This window comes from Mizuhopecten yessoensis, unplaced genomic scaffold (genome assembly GCF_002113885.1).
Source record: "Mizuhopecten yessoensis strain PY_sf001 unplaced genomic scaffold, ASM211388v2 scaffold10963, whole genome shotgun sequence".
NCBI classification, from domain to species: domain Eukaryota; kingdom Metazoa; phylum Mollusca; class Bivalvia; order Pectinida; family Pectinidae; genus Mizuhopecten; species Mizuhopecten yessoensis.
In genome coordinates, this window is record NW_018408809.1 from 327006 (window position 1) to 343209 (window position 16204).

At 35.9% G+C, this 16204-nt stretch overlaps 1 protein-coding gene across 1 annotated transcript; it reads left to right on the forward strand.

Moving 5' to 3' along the window:
• Nucleotides 1-1760: 1760 nt before the first annotated feature.
• On the forward strand, nucleotides 1761-16204 carry LOC110464132 (uncharacterized protein C11orf65 homolog). The gene is made up of 13 exons (XM_021519198.1): nucleotides 1761-1941; nucleotides 2892-2947; nucleotides 3449-3537; nucleotides 4799-4904; nucleotides 5363-5466; nucleotides 5745-5958; nucleotides 6256-6402; nucleotides 7149-7305; nucleotides 7678-7811; nucleotides 8171-8235; nucleotides 9028-9198; nucleotides 10175-10230; nucleotides 15043-16204. The coding sequence occupies exons 1-13, from the start codon at nucleotides 1893-1895 to the stop codon at nucleotides 15183-15185; spliced, it is 1491 nt and encodes a 496-aa protein (XP_021374873.1). The 5' UTR covers nucleotides 1761-1892; the 3' UTR covers nucleotides 15186-16204.

Below are 16204 nucleotides of genomic sequence, written 5' to 3' on the forward strand. Positions count from 1 at the left end.
ATCAAATGAACTGTGATAAGGATGTGAGGATAAAGGAATTTTGTCTAAAATTTGCTCTGGGGGCAAGGGAATTACATAATAATAATAATAATATTAATAGTCTTTATTTATACTCGATAATAACATGTTGAGTCACAGACTCTCTCTCACACATGGCCGAGAACATATAAAAGTATGTACAACATGGATAATACGTTACAAATATAAGAGATAATGCAAAACACATACATTATAAAGATATATTGTATACATATATAAGCTATACTGCTTTTCAATTGAGTAATGAATTATATAACTACATTTCATTACAACCATACTGTTATAGTAACACGCGCTGCTGAAACATAATTACATATCGTAGTATATTGCGTATTGGGAAAGTCGTAATGTCCAGATCAGGCCGAAAGAGAGTGGGTTTTTCTTTGCTTTATACTAGTAGTTTAAAATCGTTTCTGCAAGTGATTTGAAGGATTTGGTTTGAGTGGATAGGCTGTTCCAAAGATCTGGTCCTTGATATAAAAATGACCGCTTGAAAAGTTGCGGTGCGGGTGTTTCTGTTGTGACTTTCCTGGACTAAAGTGTGTGTTTTGAGATATGTAGGGGTAAAATCATTGATAACCTTGTACATTAATATACATTCATTATATGCCACTCTTTTGGGAAGAGGCAACCAATTTAACTTTTTAAATAAATGTTCAGATGGTGAAGAAAAATCTGCATCAAGAATGGATCTGGCAATTCTCTTTTGAATTCGTTCGAGTTTATGAATACTTTTGGTTGTACAGTATATTAGAGCAGAAATCAAAGTATGGAAGCATAAAACAGTTATAGTATGTATTTCTGGACGTTATGGGTAACAAAACATTTGAATTCTGTTAAGATGGTGTAGTTTAAAAACAACTTTCTTAATAAGTTCTCGAACTTGCATATCCCACGACAGATGTTCATCAATGCAGATCACTCCAAGAAGCTTTTCTGATTTTACATTTTCAAGAGTGGTATCATTAAAAATAACGTTAAATTTGTTAGCACATGCTTTCCTTTTCTGTCTTGTACAAATTAACATAGCTTTTTTTTCCCACATTTAAAACCATTTTATTTTCATCTGTAAATGAATGGTGTCCTCTCCTCTTCCAGGGGGTGCAGGGACAGAGACCCATATGATTCAGTCCCTCAAATCCTCCAAACTCTAGACAGAAGCTCTACCAATCGACCATCACGTTCCACTCCACAGGTTAACCTTCTCCTTGGTCTGTACGTAGTAGCCAACCTGTAGTAAGAGGGATGCCAATGGGATCTAAAATCTGATTTAGGGGGTTATTTTTGGCTCAAATTCCTTTTGATTCTTTAAGATAGTTGTCATGATATTTGATTTGAAATAACAATAGAGCTAATGATCATACTTTTTTTCTTTATAGAAATTGATGTAACTCCAAAGGTTGGATTATTCCATCAGAGAAATTTGGTTATTCTGCTATTCTTATTAAGATATGTCCAGATCACCACTATGTTATAACCAGAGTTCATATATTTTGCTGAAACATCAAATTTATATAATGTCACTAAAATATGTATAGTATGTTCTTTTTTTTATTTCATTTATACTTATTTTATTTACGAATAATTCTCCTTGATATTTTTCAGAATACAAAAAAATAAGAAGGCCCCCAAATAACAAAATATTAGATATCCAAGAACCGTAACTCTAATAAAATCGCGCGTGTAATACTGAAAGATGACTCGCGTCTATTTCTAGCTTTTCACTGCGCAAGTCCGTATCGTTGTCCGCCATGTTGTTGAAATTAGCAACCAGCTTGTTCTGTAATAATATTTATTGATATGGGATTAAAATCTCATTAAATTTCGGTTATGTCGACACCCTGACGACAATTATGGACGAGAAAGAAGCAGACGAAATTTTGCTGGATAACACCTTGGACGGTAAGCTATGACATGTATTTGGCCGAAAAATAAAGATGATACGAGGTGAACAAGTTGCTGTACCTGTACATGGAAACCAATAATCCTTAATAACATCTTCAAGTTTTGAAAAAGTACTGACTAATTTTGATTTATAACCCTGAAGGACCTGATCGGAAATAGAAGAAGAGAGCTATGAAATGCTATTATGCATGCTTTAATAGTGTAATGTTTTATGTTTTAACAAGATTAAAATAAAAGCAGCAAAGAAAAGAATGAGGTCTATATTTGGAAAGTTATGAGAGGATAAATAATAGTTACAAGATCATGCAATTTCTTGTAGTTATAAGTTAGTTATGAGATAGGTCAGATAGCCTTATTAGCTTCTGTCAATTCCTGATTTGAATGCAAACCATGCATTTCCTCAGATCTAACGCTGTTACTACCAGATCAGGAACATCGTCTGTATTCGGCAGTTTATAAGTGCAGATGCATGCAAGATTTTGGTGCATTCACTTGTTACCTCTTGGTTGGATTATGGTAATGCCCTGCTCTGTGGTATATCTGACAAACTAACTAGTCGTCTGCAGAGGGTCCATAACACTGCAGCATGGCTCGTACTCGTACTCGAAAGAGAGAACACATCACACCTGAGCTTTATTTGTTGAACTGGTAACCTGTACGATACAGGTCGCAGTACACAATTCTGGTATACACATACAAGGCACTGAATGGAAAAGCTCCTCAGTACGTACAGGAGCAGCTTGTTACCCTGTATCAGCCGTCAAGATCACTGCGGTCGGAGTCAGAATTTTTGTTGTGTGTCCCAAAATATTGTACCTATATTGGTACTTCAGACAGATTAGTTTAGTCTTGGATGTTAATGCAAGTAAAATCTTCATTGTTTCACAGAATGAAGAAAGCTTTTTGATAAATTATTGATTATATGAATCAACAATTTTTCGTTCCAGATGGTCCTTACAGCAAGGATCTTCGTTTGGCAGCATTACCAAAGGAAGCAAGACAGGTATGTCTCCAGTGACTGGGATAAGTTCAATTCTTCCTTTTTTTCATACCAGTTTTTCTAGATAAATGTCATATGCATATTAATTTAACATAAAAACATTTTTAAGTAAACACTGACAAATAGGGTATCAATTCCTGTTTGTATTCTCAGGACAAGAAAAAGCCCAGGTCTTATGGCATATATGTGGCAAATGGATTTTGCAAGTGAAAATCTGTGTATACTTGCCCCAATAACCAATGCAAAATGATTATTTCTACCCTACCGGGTATGTTAAGGACATGCGTTTCATAACTTATCAAATATACACAATTGACAGGAAAAATTGCTTTGTTAAAAAGATGCTAATATTTCAAGGCTAATAATGAACTGTAACAGGTTTATGATAAGTTTGTGATCATATCAATACTAACTTTGGATGAGGAGAGTTTGAAAGGTGAGTGTTTTAAGTGTTTGTTATATATTTATATGTTGGTGGTAATTTGGATGACTTGTTCCCTACAGTCCCTCATTAGGTATGACGGTGATAGTGACGATGCTAAAGGAGCAGCTGCCATAGAAATACAGAGATGCTGGAGGGGCTATCGAGGAAGGTATACTTCAAAAATCACGATTTATAAAGTTCATTGTTAAAATAGCAAGTTTGTTATATACGATTAAACTGTTATGTTCTTAATGTAGTGAGAGAGAAAAAAAAATATTAGAAAAGGAATATTTTTATGTCCCCGACTATTTAATTGAGATTATGAATAAAAAGTATATCATCTTGTGATGTAAAGTTCCCTTATAGGGGGACCTGGTATCAGAAAAGTAGGTTGATTTCAGCATCCTTAATACATTGTAATGATAATAAAAGCTGTAGCTGACTCTATTAAAAATTCTTATTAAACAGTTTTGACTGTAGCAAGATTGGAAGGAAAACAACAACATTATCAATGGTTAAAACTATTGCTAGAGCAATAGTATTAAACACTGATGACTGACAACAGTACACAACAGCCAGTCAGATTTACAGGCTCATGATGTAGCTCATTAGATAGCATTTGTTTTGAACTGATATCTGAAAACAAAATTGTACTGGTGGATGGCTGGTAGTAATTGTACTGGTGGATGGCTGGTGGTAATTGTACTGGTAAATGACTGGTAGTAATTGTACTGGTAGATGACTGATGGTAATTGTACTGGTGGATGGCTGATGGTAATTGTACTGGTAGATGACTGGTGGTAATTGTACTGGTAGATGACTGGTGGTAATTGTACTGATGGATGGCTGGTGGTAATTGTACTGGTAAATGGTCGGTGGTAATTGTACTGGTAGATGACTGGTGATAATTGTACTGATGGATGGCTGGTGGTAATTGTACTGATGGATGGCTGGTGGTAATTGTACTGGTAGATGACTGGTGGTAATTGTACTGATGGGTGGCTGGTGGTAATTGTACTGGTGGATGGCTGGTAGTAATTGTACTGGTGGATGGCTGGTGGAAATTGTACTGGTGGATGGCTGGTGGTAATTGTACTGGTGGATGACTGGTAGTAATTGCACTGGTAAATGACTGGTAGTAATTGTACTGGTAAATGGTTGGTAGTAATTGTATCTCTGATCTTTTCCTTAGCAATGTCTCACAGTAGGACCCATATTGCTTAATAAAATTTAAATGGATTCTGAGCACAGTATTTTCTCAAATGAGTGTTCCCTTTATCTTGAATTCAATATAACCTTTCAAATTTGTTGAATCTGAACAATAATTATATATTTGGAATTGTACATTGGATATGGTTTGTTTATGGTGAGAAGGGGGTAGGTGATATGTTTACAATGTAACCCCCTAAGACTTTGTTATCTACCTACAGATGTAACCTATATCGGACAGTAAACCCCAAGGTCAGTAAGACGGCTGTGTACAGTGGCAGTATGCACCACACTACAAGGGAAGAGGAGGAATTCGTGGAAGGGGAGGTAAGTCAGCATACTGGAGATAATATGACATATTGATCTTTTTCATGCTTTTTTTGAAGTGATAGTAGTGTTGGGTTCTTTTTGATAAGACTACAAAATAAAAAAAATATTGTAAGTGTGAAGTTAAAAACCTCTCAAAGTATCATTCCAAGTTCAAACATCAGACATGATAACCAAGGCTTTTCACCAACTTCTAATTGAACAGACCAATTTTAATGACCTATTTAACTGACCAACTTTTGTAAAAATATATATGAGATATACCAGATAAAGGTGATTTGAGCAGGCCAAAATTGGAACTGAATTGGTCATTTTGGCCTGCTGCCTGTACTTTATGAAAAGTCTGAATTACCCATTTTAATAAAGCCGTTGAAATATTTACCAATTTTGCAAGGCAAAAGTTATTTGGAACAAGATTAATAACTGGATGATTGTTTTATTATAATTTACTTTGACAGGAAGATAGTGAAGGCCCTCCTAGTACAGAGAAGATTCGAGGGTTTTATGAGCATTACTTGTTAGAAATGGAGGAGAAGGGAACAAGTTCTTCAGAACTTCAGAAGTAAGCAGTTTGTTATGATTCTGGAGCCATAAACCAGTAATATAGATCTGGAATTTCAATATTGAATTTAAAAGTCTTTGAAAATGTGCTCTATTTACATGTTTCAATAGTATATCTTTCAATAGCATAAAAGTTGTGTTAAGACTGATTTCTGATTTTTGATGCCTAGAATAGGAAAACTGTTTTTATACTTAATCCACTGTATAACTGAATTAGTCATCATGTTTATATCTTCTATGTTACCTATGTGGTATTATATGTCGACCGACAACTTACAGGTTTGAGCAGTTCTGTGCCAACTACATTCAGGAATGGTGGTTAGCACAGCGCCAGAAGAATATCGAGGTTACAGCGCCTAGTCCACAACCTAGTCCACAACCAATTGTCACTGTGTCGCCGCCACCTCCACCTCCACCCCCTAAACGCAAGTGGGAGTTCCTGACGGAGAGGCAGGCCGCTGTCATCATACAGAAAGCTTGGAGACGCCATATAGTAGGAATCTTGTTATAAACAAGCTGTTCTGTGATTTATCAGTTATAAGCAAGCTGTTCTGTGATTTATCAGTTATAAACAAGCTGTTCTGTGATTTATCAGTTATAAACATGTCGTCAGGCAGAATCTGCTCAACTTCACACAAACATTATCATTAATTTCTTGACACTTTTGAAGTCAGATTGACATACAAAAAAATACAGATAGTGATATTTCAACCATTAAGTAATGTCTCAGCCACTGTCTGTAATATTTGCTGTGAGATTCACCGTCGGTTGTGATATGTTATTTCTACAGGACATACAGGTGTACCAGTACTACAGGGATCTCATCAACTTTAAGGCACGAGGTAACCCCAGCCTCATGTTACGCTGTATCAACCCAAATGAGTCCAAGTACCTAGATGCAGCATCTGGAGTGCATGTCAAGTTCAGACTGGCAGGGGTGAGTACTCTATTACCTCTTCACAGACACGGGACAATATCACAACCCAACGGGTCACATCTGGAATGAAGTATGTTGATGTTGTTTAAGTTGATTTTTGTTATTCATTGTAAAGTATAGCCTGTCTATGACTTAAAGGACAAGTTGAAATTGGTTATAGTAACTTGTAGAACAAGCTAAACATTTTGAACGGTAGAATTATTTGTCTATGATAAAATAGGAGCTTGTAAGCTTTTATGAGCCTTCATTAACACTGTAGTCAGAGACAGAATCCTTGACCTACATTTGAAAATCTCATTAAATACACTTTTTGAGTCTACATACACTGTTGGAGTCTAATTCACAATCAACATGTGTGAAAGACAAAATATTGAAAAACAAAGCAACAGCTTGATTTAGAGTTTGTAAAAATATTTTCTGTTTCAGGGTTCTACACCTAGTGTTGAATGAATTGTTCAGTAAAACTTGACTTGTTTGTATGCCCCCCCCCCCCAGCAACATCACATGCTTATGTGACTTCATGAGTAGAACATGTTAAAGACATTTTGTAACCTTGACCTTTGACCTTGTATTTTGTGAACTTGCTTTAGTTCTTAAGAGTTGGAGTGGGATATTTATGTCTTACATACACATTTCTAGCTTATTCAAATTTGAACAGAAATGAACTATAAAGAGGTGAACTTTGGTTGGAGTTACTGTTTTATGTTTGATACTTTCCATGTAATCACTGTCTAACTCTACAACAGGAGCGGTTCCCACCCAACATTTACTACAAGATCTTCACACACAGACCCATCCAGGACATGTGTGCCAACAGTCCTAAGGATTACACTGTTGCTACTGTCAAACTACAGATGGCTAAGGACGTCCATAGCAACTTCCGCAAAGGTCCCACGCCAGATGGTCAGTCCTGTTAACGTGATACTGTCAGTCAGTAACAATGTCTATATATAATAAACAGATCATTCTTAATTCCACAATAGACATGTAAATACAGTGTTTTTCCTTATATTCCCATTTGCCTGAAAGAAAATTGAAAAATAAAGACTTTCACAAAATGTTTAACAGCTGAGAATATCGTTGAAATAGCTACAGCATGTAGTAGAACACATGTTAGAAAATTTCTGTCTGGACAGTTTATTTTCTGTGGGTGAGCTTACGTCATTGTGACCCTCAGGTGATATGATGAGGGTGTATTGAATGTGTAGCTCATATAATCACTAACAATGTGTTTATTGTACATGTAAGTTGGAATTACTTATGTTTGTGTCACAGACCAGTGTGGCTGGTACAGACGGTCAGAGAACAACGGCTGGAGGCTGGTATCTGACCGCCTCATACACCACATCATGGCTGACCCCATCACATGGGAGACGTCCAATAAGAAATACAAGTTTAGTCATGACAAGGTGAGTGTCTTGTCACTGGGAATCTGTTATCCGATTCAGTGATTGTTCTATATAAATATCAAAAGCACAATCAAATGAATTACAGCTTGGATTTAGCCCATTAGCTCAATATAGGTATGATATCAGATATATTTAAGATCTATCTATACCTTGTAAATTTTGGGAAAGATATCTGTAAATATGTGTGTGCAAAGTAAAATTATAACAAAAAATAATTTGAGGAGATAGCACTTCTGTTGTTAAACGAAAAACAAAATATAAAGAAAAGTTTTAACTCTAAAGATACAATGCAATCACTTAAAGTTACTAATGTAACAGTTGGACTTATACTTACATGTATATCTCTTGATTTTGTTTAGATAATAAGAAGACAGGATGTAGAAAAACAGAAAAAGCTTAAGAAGATTGACTGGATGAAGAAAATGTAAGACATACATGTACTATCACAAATAATGTTAATGTAGGTTACAGCAGTTATCAGTTGTGGTTTGAACTTTGTCTGCTCACCAGATAGCTCACTTCAAACTGTTTAGGTTTTCAAACTGACTTGCTTGAATTCTTGCCTGGGCTGTCCCATTTTTGTCTGCTCCTGTTATGTTTGGTGTAAAATGTTTGTTTTTTTTCCCTTCTAAATGAGCTATCAATCAACAATTATAAATTCCAATTTGCAACACTTTTGTTAGAAGCTTTTAGCTTACCTTTGGTGAGCTTATGCCATGACACAGTGTCAATCCTCTTTCTGCCTGTCCATTATCTGTCAACTTTTCCTATGAAATGCTACGAGTTAAAAATGGCTAAGGGATTCAGACTGAAGTCCTTCTGGCAAGGGAGCTCAATGTTGTATAAATGGAGGGTATTGCCTCTCAGGGGGGCAGAGGGGCAGAGGGGCAGAGAGCAATATGGGCAATAGTGCCAATGGAGGTAAATCATCAAAAGGGCCTCTTGTTGATAAATCCTAGAGTCAGTATTTGGAGAATTTTAGTTGCTGTTAAAAATGTGTATGATTTGACGATGTACTTTGACTGAACACGATATAAGAGAATGAAATAAAGTGTTAGATGGAATGTTGAATTATATCATTAGTCCAATATGTATCACACATAGCCATCACAAGTACCATATAGATTACTAGCCATCAATACAAATTTATAAACAATAATTTAGATAATTCTTTATTGTTTTGTGCTGATAGACTTAAACATCACCTATGTTACAGGTATAAAGAAGGTATGCTGAAAGCCAAGTCTGACGACCAAGAGACTGTGACGTTAATAGAGGGCGCTGCAGCGGGAATGGTGGCAACGGTCGATCAGATGGGTCCAGACGCACTGGAGGACTGGGAAGTGGATGAACTCCTCGACTGGACAACTAGCCTAAACTTTGATGAGTATGTCACAACCACAGTTATTACTATGGACTATTCCAGAATTCAATTGATCCACCTACCGACAAGTCATTTTNTGCGATAACTTGAGTTTCCTTGGGCCGATCAAACTCAAACTTCATGCAGTGCTTCCTTACCAAAAGTGCTTGCTTTGGATTGATTTTCAGGTCCGAAGGTCAAAGGTCAAGGTCACTGTTACTATAAATAGAAAATCTGCTTTCGTGCGATAACTTGAGTTTCCTTGGGCCGATCAAACTCAAACTTCATGCAGTGCTTCCTTACCAAAAGTGCTTGCTTGGGATTGCTTTTTAGGTCTGAAGGTCAAAGGTCAAGGTCACTGTTACTATAAATAGATAGCAAGTGCCTTAAAACTTGGTATTCTTCCCAGAATAACAGATTATATAACAATATGATGCCATCCAAAAACATAATCTATGATTATTGCTTACTTTTTACATCATTTCTTGAAATAAAAAGTGTATCTATTTCTTCGTAATCTCCCAGCTTCCTGCACAGGCGACACATCCACTTCCGTGGAATTCTTGTTTACACATCGGGCCCACTTTATAGATGTTATCAATTCATGTCTCCTATAACAATGTTAAACCCTATATTTGGAGTGGTGGAGTATTTCAGAAAAAATCAGCAATTTACTGTGACATAGACATGTAGTGGGTCACAAATGGCAGGGAACCTAGTGACAAGTGCTGCTGTTATTGGCAACATTTCTGGTTAAACTATTCAGAGAGGTTTACAATTCTTAGCCATTGACTTATAGAGAGATCAAAATTTGCTATAAGAAAATAAATTCTCACTAAAAACAATGTTTCAGTTTTTGTCATATTTCTAAATTACTAAAGTTCAACTGAAAGAAGTGGTTGAAATTTGAATAAAAAGGAAAAGCAGGACATAAACGGTTTTGTATCAGGATTAATTTTGCCAATACTTAAAGTGTTGATTATTGTATGTTATGCTACAGGTATCTATCAAACTGGAAAGACACAGCAACAAGTGCCTACTCAGAGAAAAAAGTTGGTAAGTAGCTCATTAACTGAATATAAAGGTTATCTTTATATAAGGGCTGACAAAGGTTAGCTTTACAGAATATAAAGGTTATCTGTATATAGGAGCTGATAAAGGTTAGCTTTACTGAATATAAATGTTATCTGTATATAGGAGCTGATAAAGGTTAGGTTTACTGAATATAAAGGTTATCTGTATATAGGGGCTGATAAAGGTTAGCTTTACTGAATATAAAAGTTATCTGTATATCAGAGGTGATAAAGGTTAGGTTTACTGAATATAAAGGATATCTGTATATAGGGGCTGATAAAGGTTAGCTTTACTGAATATAAAGGCTATCTGTATATCAGAGCTAATAAAGGTTAGCTTAACTGAATATAAAGGTTATCTGTATATCAGAGCTGATAAAGGTTAGCTTCACAGAATATAAAGGTTATCTGTATATAGGGGCTGATAAAGGTTAGCTTTACTGAATATAAAGGCTATCTGTATATCAGAGGTTATAAAGGTTTGCTTTACAGAATATAAAGGTCATCTGTATATAGGAGCTGATGAAGGTTAGCTTAACTGAATATAAAGGGTATCTGTATATCAGAGCTAATAAAGGTTAGCTTAACTGAATCTAAAGGTTATCTGTACATAGGAGCTGATAAAGGTTAGCGTTACTTAATATAAAGGTTATCTGTACATAGGAGCTGATAAAGGTTAGCTTTGCTGAATATAAAGGTTATCTGTATATCAGAGGTGATAAAGGTTTGCTTTACAGAATATAAAGGTTATCTGTATATCAGAGATGACAAAGTTTAGCTTTACTGAATATAAAGGTTATCTGTATATAGGGGCTGATAAAGGTTAGGTTTACAGAATATAAAGGTTATCTGTATATAGGAGCTGATAAAGGTTAGCTTCACAGAATATAAAGGTTATCTGTATATAGGGGCTGATAAAGGTTAGGTTTACTGAATATAAAGGTCATCTGTATATAGGGGCTGATAAAGGTTAGGTTTACTGAATATAAAGGTCATCTGTATATAGGAGCTGATAAAGGTTAGCTTAACTGAATATAAAGGTTATCTGTATATCAGAGCTGATAAAGGTTAGGTTTACAGAATATAAAGGTTATCTGTATATAGGAGCTGATAAAGGTTAGGTTTACAGAATATAAAGGTCATCTGTATATAGGAGCTGACAAAGGTTAGGTTTACAGAATATAAAGGTCATCTGTATATAGGAGCTGACAAAGGTTAACTTTGCAGAATATAAAGGTTATCTGTATATCAGAGCCGATAAAGGTTAGCTTTACTGAATAATAGTTTTGAAAAAATACACTGTTTGTTTGGCTTGGAAAAATTGCGCATCCATATTTCATGTAGATGTTACAATTAAGTTATAGATGAAAACAAAGACAAAAGTGTAGCATTAAACTTAACCCAACATTCCACATGTCCCACATTGTCAGGGATAGTTAACCCAACATTCCACATGTCCCACCTTGTCAGGGAAAACACCATGACTTTACCAGTCCTTATGAATCATATGTATCATATTTGTATGAATTCATCTTTTTGACATTTTAGATAATTTTGACGACAACATATAGGTTATTCATCACAACATTGATGTTGTAAGGTTGTAGTTGTGATCACTGATTGGTATAAAGATGTTCTCGTGTATAAAATGTCCAGCACTTGTTGGAATGTCACCATCTTTTACCTTGGATGTTTACGAGATATAGGTGAGAGGTAGTGACAGAATAAAACACAATCTTTTCCACACAGCCGGGAAGGTACATGATTCATGCTGAAATATTTGATCTGTTGAATATTCACATCTACATGGTAAGCAGGAAATCTTTTGCACATGTTGAATTTGTGAATTGAATATTCACATCTACATGGTAAGCAGGAAATCTTTTGCACTTGTTGAATTTGTGAATTGAATATTCACATCTACATGGTAAGCAGGAAATCTTTCGCACATGTTGAATTTGTGAATTGAATATTCACATCTACATGGTAAGCAGAAAATATTTTGCTCTTGTTGAATTTGTGAATCCAGTATTCATATCTGAATTGTCAGCAGGAAATCTTTTGCACTTGTTGAATTTGTGAAACCAGTATTCATACCGAAATTGTTGGCAGGAAATCTTTTGCACATGTTGAATTTGTGAATCCAGTATTCATATCTAAATTGTCAGCAGGAAATCTTTTGCACTTGTTGAATTTGTGAATCCAGTATTCATATCTAAATTGTTGGCAGGGAATCTTTTGCACATGTTGAATTTGTGAATTGAATATTCACATCTAAATTGTTGGCAGAAAATCTTTTGCACATGTTGAATTTGTGAATCCAGTATTCATATCGAAATTGTTGGCAGGGAATCTTTTGCACATGTTGAATTTGTGAATTGAATATTCACATCTAAATTGTTGGCAGGAAATCTTTTGCACTTGTTGAATTTGTGAATTAAATGAGCACTCTTGCTACCGATTACTTCCTTTTTTTCATTATTAGATAGCTCACTCAGTGTGTAGGGTGACCGTATTACCATATTTTTCTTTAAAAACAAGAAAAAATGTGTTTTGAGATCATGTTTGATTTTCAGATCAATCCAAGAAAGATACCACATATCCAGTGAAGAGTAATATATTACTGCATTAAGTTTGTTAAAAACAAAGATCTTCTCGACAAAACAATTGACTGATACATCTTACTACTGGTACATGTAAGGTCAAGTTCTGGTTGTCTTTGATTCCAGTTATTGAAATTCTTTATACTGAAGAAAATAACTCAGTACAAAAAAAATTGCCAGTAAAGTTGTGTCAAAAATGTTGAGAATTTCTTCAGTTTAGCTAGTTATAAATTATAGACCGGTTTGAGCAGGCTCGGCATGCTGTGCTTGTACCTCCATATGTGGCCTTTTTGTTCATACAAGTATTGAATGACATGTTTGTAGTGGACGTCATGTCTTTAAGAATGCTTTGACTTACATGAGCAATGCAAGTACTTGATAGCAGAAACTATAAATTTAAACATGTTGACATCAAATCCATATCAGGTCTACATTACTTTGGTGAATTTAAAAGCTTTTGAATATTTATGAGTTCTAAAAATGCTTTCAAAACATTTGTCTGGTTGTTGAACTATTATAGGCTTGTCTTGTTGTAGTCTAGTAATAACATGACTTTGCCTGCATGGTGTACAATGTGTGATTTAGTATTTTTATGATATAATGCTGAAAAAACCCAGATTTGTTTTTGCTCTTAGAAGGCAAATTCAACACAGGTTGAATATATAACACCTAAGCAGTAACTGGTAAGTAGATGGTGGTTGAATTTGTTATAAAAGGTCAGAGGTAAAACTGTTTTGCAGAGACATGAATGATACACATAGTGTTAAGAAGATCTAACTTCAAATGAATAATAAGTGTCCCCAAATGTGGGGCATAATGAGCAGGCTGATGATAACTCCCAAGTTTTATCAAAATTTGCAGACGTTAAAAAACAGGATTTCTATATGCTCAAAAGACAATGCACAACAATGATTGAAAGGCAGTTGCAATATATTATCTAGGTGACTCNTTAATGCAAAGGTCGCCTGAACATGACCCTCTATGGGATGTTGTTAGATCTTCAACGCGACATATCAGTAATCGGGAGCGATGTGAAGATATAATTTTAATTAGATTGAAACTGGTGGTACAATGGGCCAAGGTTATGATAAAACTGGTGGTACAATGGCCCAAGGCTATGATAAAACTGGTGGTACAATGGCCCAAGGCTATGATAAAACTGGTGGTACAATGGCCCAAGGCTATGATAAAACTGGTGGTACAATGGCCCAAGGCTATGATAAAACTGGTGGTACAATGGCCCAAGGCTATGATAAAACTGGTGGTACAATGGCCCAAGGCTATGATAAAACTGGTGGTACAATGGCCCAAGGCTATGATAAAACTGGTGGTACAATGGCCCAAGGCTATGATAAAACTGGTGGTACAATGGCCCAAGGCTATGATAAAACTGGTGGTACAATGGCCCAAGGCTATGATAAAACTGGTGGTACAATGGCCCAAGGCTATGATAAAACTGGTGGTACAATGGCCCAAGGCTATGATAAAACTGGTGGTACAATGGCCCAAGGCTATGATAAAACTGGTGGTACAATGGCCCAAGGCTATGATAAAACTGGTGGTACAATGGCCCAAGGCTATGATAAAACTGGTGGTACAATGGCCCAAGGCTATGATAAAACTGGTGGTACAATGGCCCAAGGCTATGATAAAACTGGTGGTACAATGGCCCAAGGCTATGATAAAACTGGTGGTACAATGGCCCAAGGCTATGATAAAACTGGTGGTACAATGGCCCAAGGCTATGATAAAACTGGTGGTACAATGGCCCAAGGCTATGATAAAACTGGTGGTACAATGGCCCAAGGCTATGATAAAACTGGTGGTACAATGGCCCAAGGCTATGATAAAACTGGTGGTACAATGGCCCAAGGCTATGATAAAACTGGTGGTACAATGGCCCAAGGCTATGATAAAACTGGTGGTACAATGGCCCAAGGCTATGATAAAACTGGTGGTACAATGGCCCAAGGCTATGATAAAACTGGTGGTACAATGGCCCAAGGCTATGATAAAACTGGTGGTACAATGGCCCAAGGCTATGATAAAACTGGTGGTACAATGGCCCAAGGCTATGATAAAACTGAACATTTCACTGGCATATATATATAATAAATAGTTAAGATACATATAAATGGACAAATGATACTAAAAGAATGGTTTCTGATTTCTTACACACTTAATTATTACAGAGGACCGCATCAACCTGTACACCAGCGCCATGGATCCTTACGAGTTCTCCCTGTCAACGGGTCCGTCCCGCTTCCAATCCACACAGCAGTCTCGCAACACCCCTACCTCCAGCATGTCAGGTGCCCGTGTCCAGGCCTTATAGGGGGAGCTATCTAAACCTACATGGGAAGGGGATCCTCCCTGAGGAGGACACTCACAGATCACTAACGAATCACCAGAGGCCACTTTGGTTGAAGGTCATTCAGGGATAATGAGGAGTTCAAAGAGGACAGGCACGGTTTGTCAACAGTCTTCTTCAAGTTACAGATAATCAGTGAGGCGAGGGCTAGCTCTCGAGTTTGTGACTCAAATGTACAAGTAGTGGGGATTGTATCTGTACTAATTGTCCAGGATAAACATTATAAGGACCATCTGGTCTGGTCCTCACAACTAACTCCTGTATCTGATCTCTTTTGTTACACACTTTATATTTTACGAGTTGTTATGATCACAGGTTTCTGGTCTTGATGACACCTTCTTTTTACCAATCTTAAACTGTTATTTGTTTAAATTTTGTATATCTGTATTAGATGTCCTTCAAACGTTTCTTTTTAAATCAGGTAACTTTACATTGATTTAGGATATTTTCAGTTCTCCCACCAAGAGAAAACAGTATACCTTGTGATGAGTTTTGCAAAAAAGGGTGTCATTGTCTTATTTTGCTTTTAAATCAAATTCAGTGCCTTTGGAATCAAGCCTTATTAAAGCACTTGGTAAAACATTAGAATTATTGTAGAATCAATGTTTATAGCCATTCTGACGATACTAGCTCTGGAACTTAGGAGCTTACATTCCCTCTCCTAGCTACTAGCTTCATTGATCAGTGAACTAGCTATGTTTATGGTTGATAAGGTAAATGTTCCATATCTGAATGTTATTCAGCCATGAACTGTATATTTAATCTATTATGTCAATCATGTGATCTATTTAAAACATTGTGTTAATTGTGTAAGTTTATTATCAGTATTTTTTCATGTCATATATTTGTTTAAATTTGTATATTTTTTTTATTTATTTGTGAGATGTGTTTGTGTGAATCTTTTGTATAAAACAGGAAATTTTTGTATATATATAACATCCTTTTGAATGTCAAAGGAGAAATTAAAAATATTATATAAAGTT

Excerpts from the sequence above, each read along its gene's own strand:
- LOC110464132 (XM_021519198.1), top strand. The coding sequence starts at position 1,893 with ATGGACGAGAAAGAAGCAGACGAAATTTTGCTGGATAACACCTTGGAC. Across the intron at positions 3,538-4,798 it reads TGGAGGGGCTATCGAGGAAG|ATGTAACCTATATCGGACAG; the intron begins GTATACTTCAAA and ends ATCTACCTACAG. Across the intron at positions 4,905-5,362 it reads AGGAATTCGTGGAAGGGGAG|GAAGATAGTGAAGGCCCTCC; the intron begins GTAAGTCAGCAT and ends TTACTTTGACAG.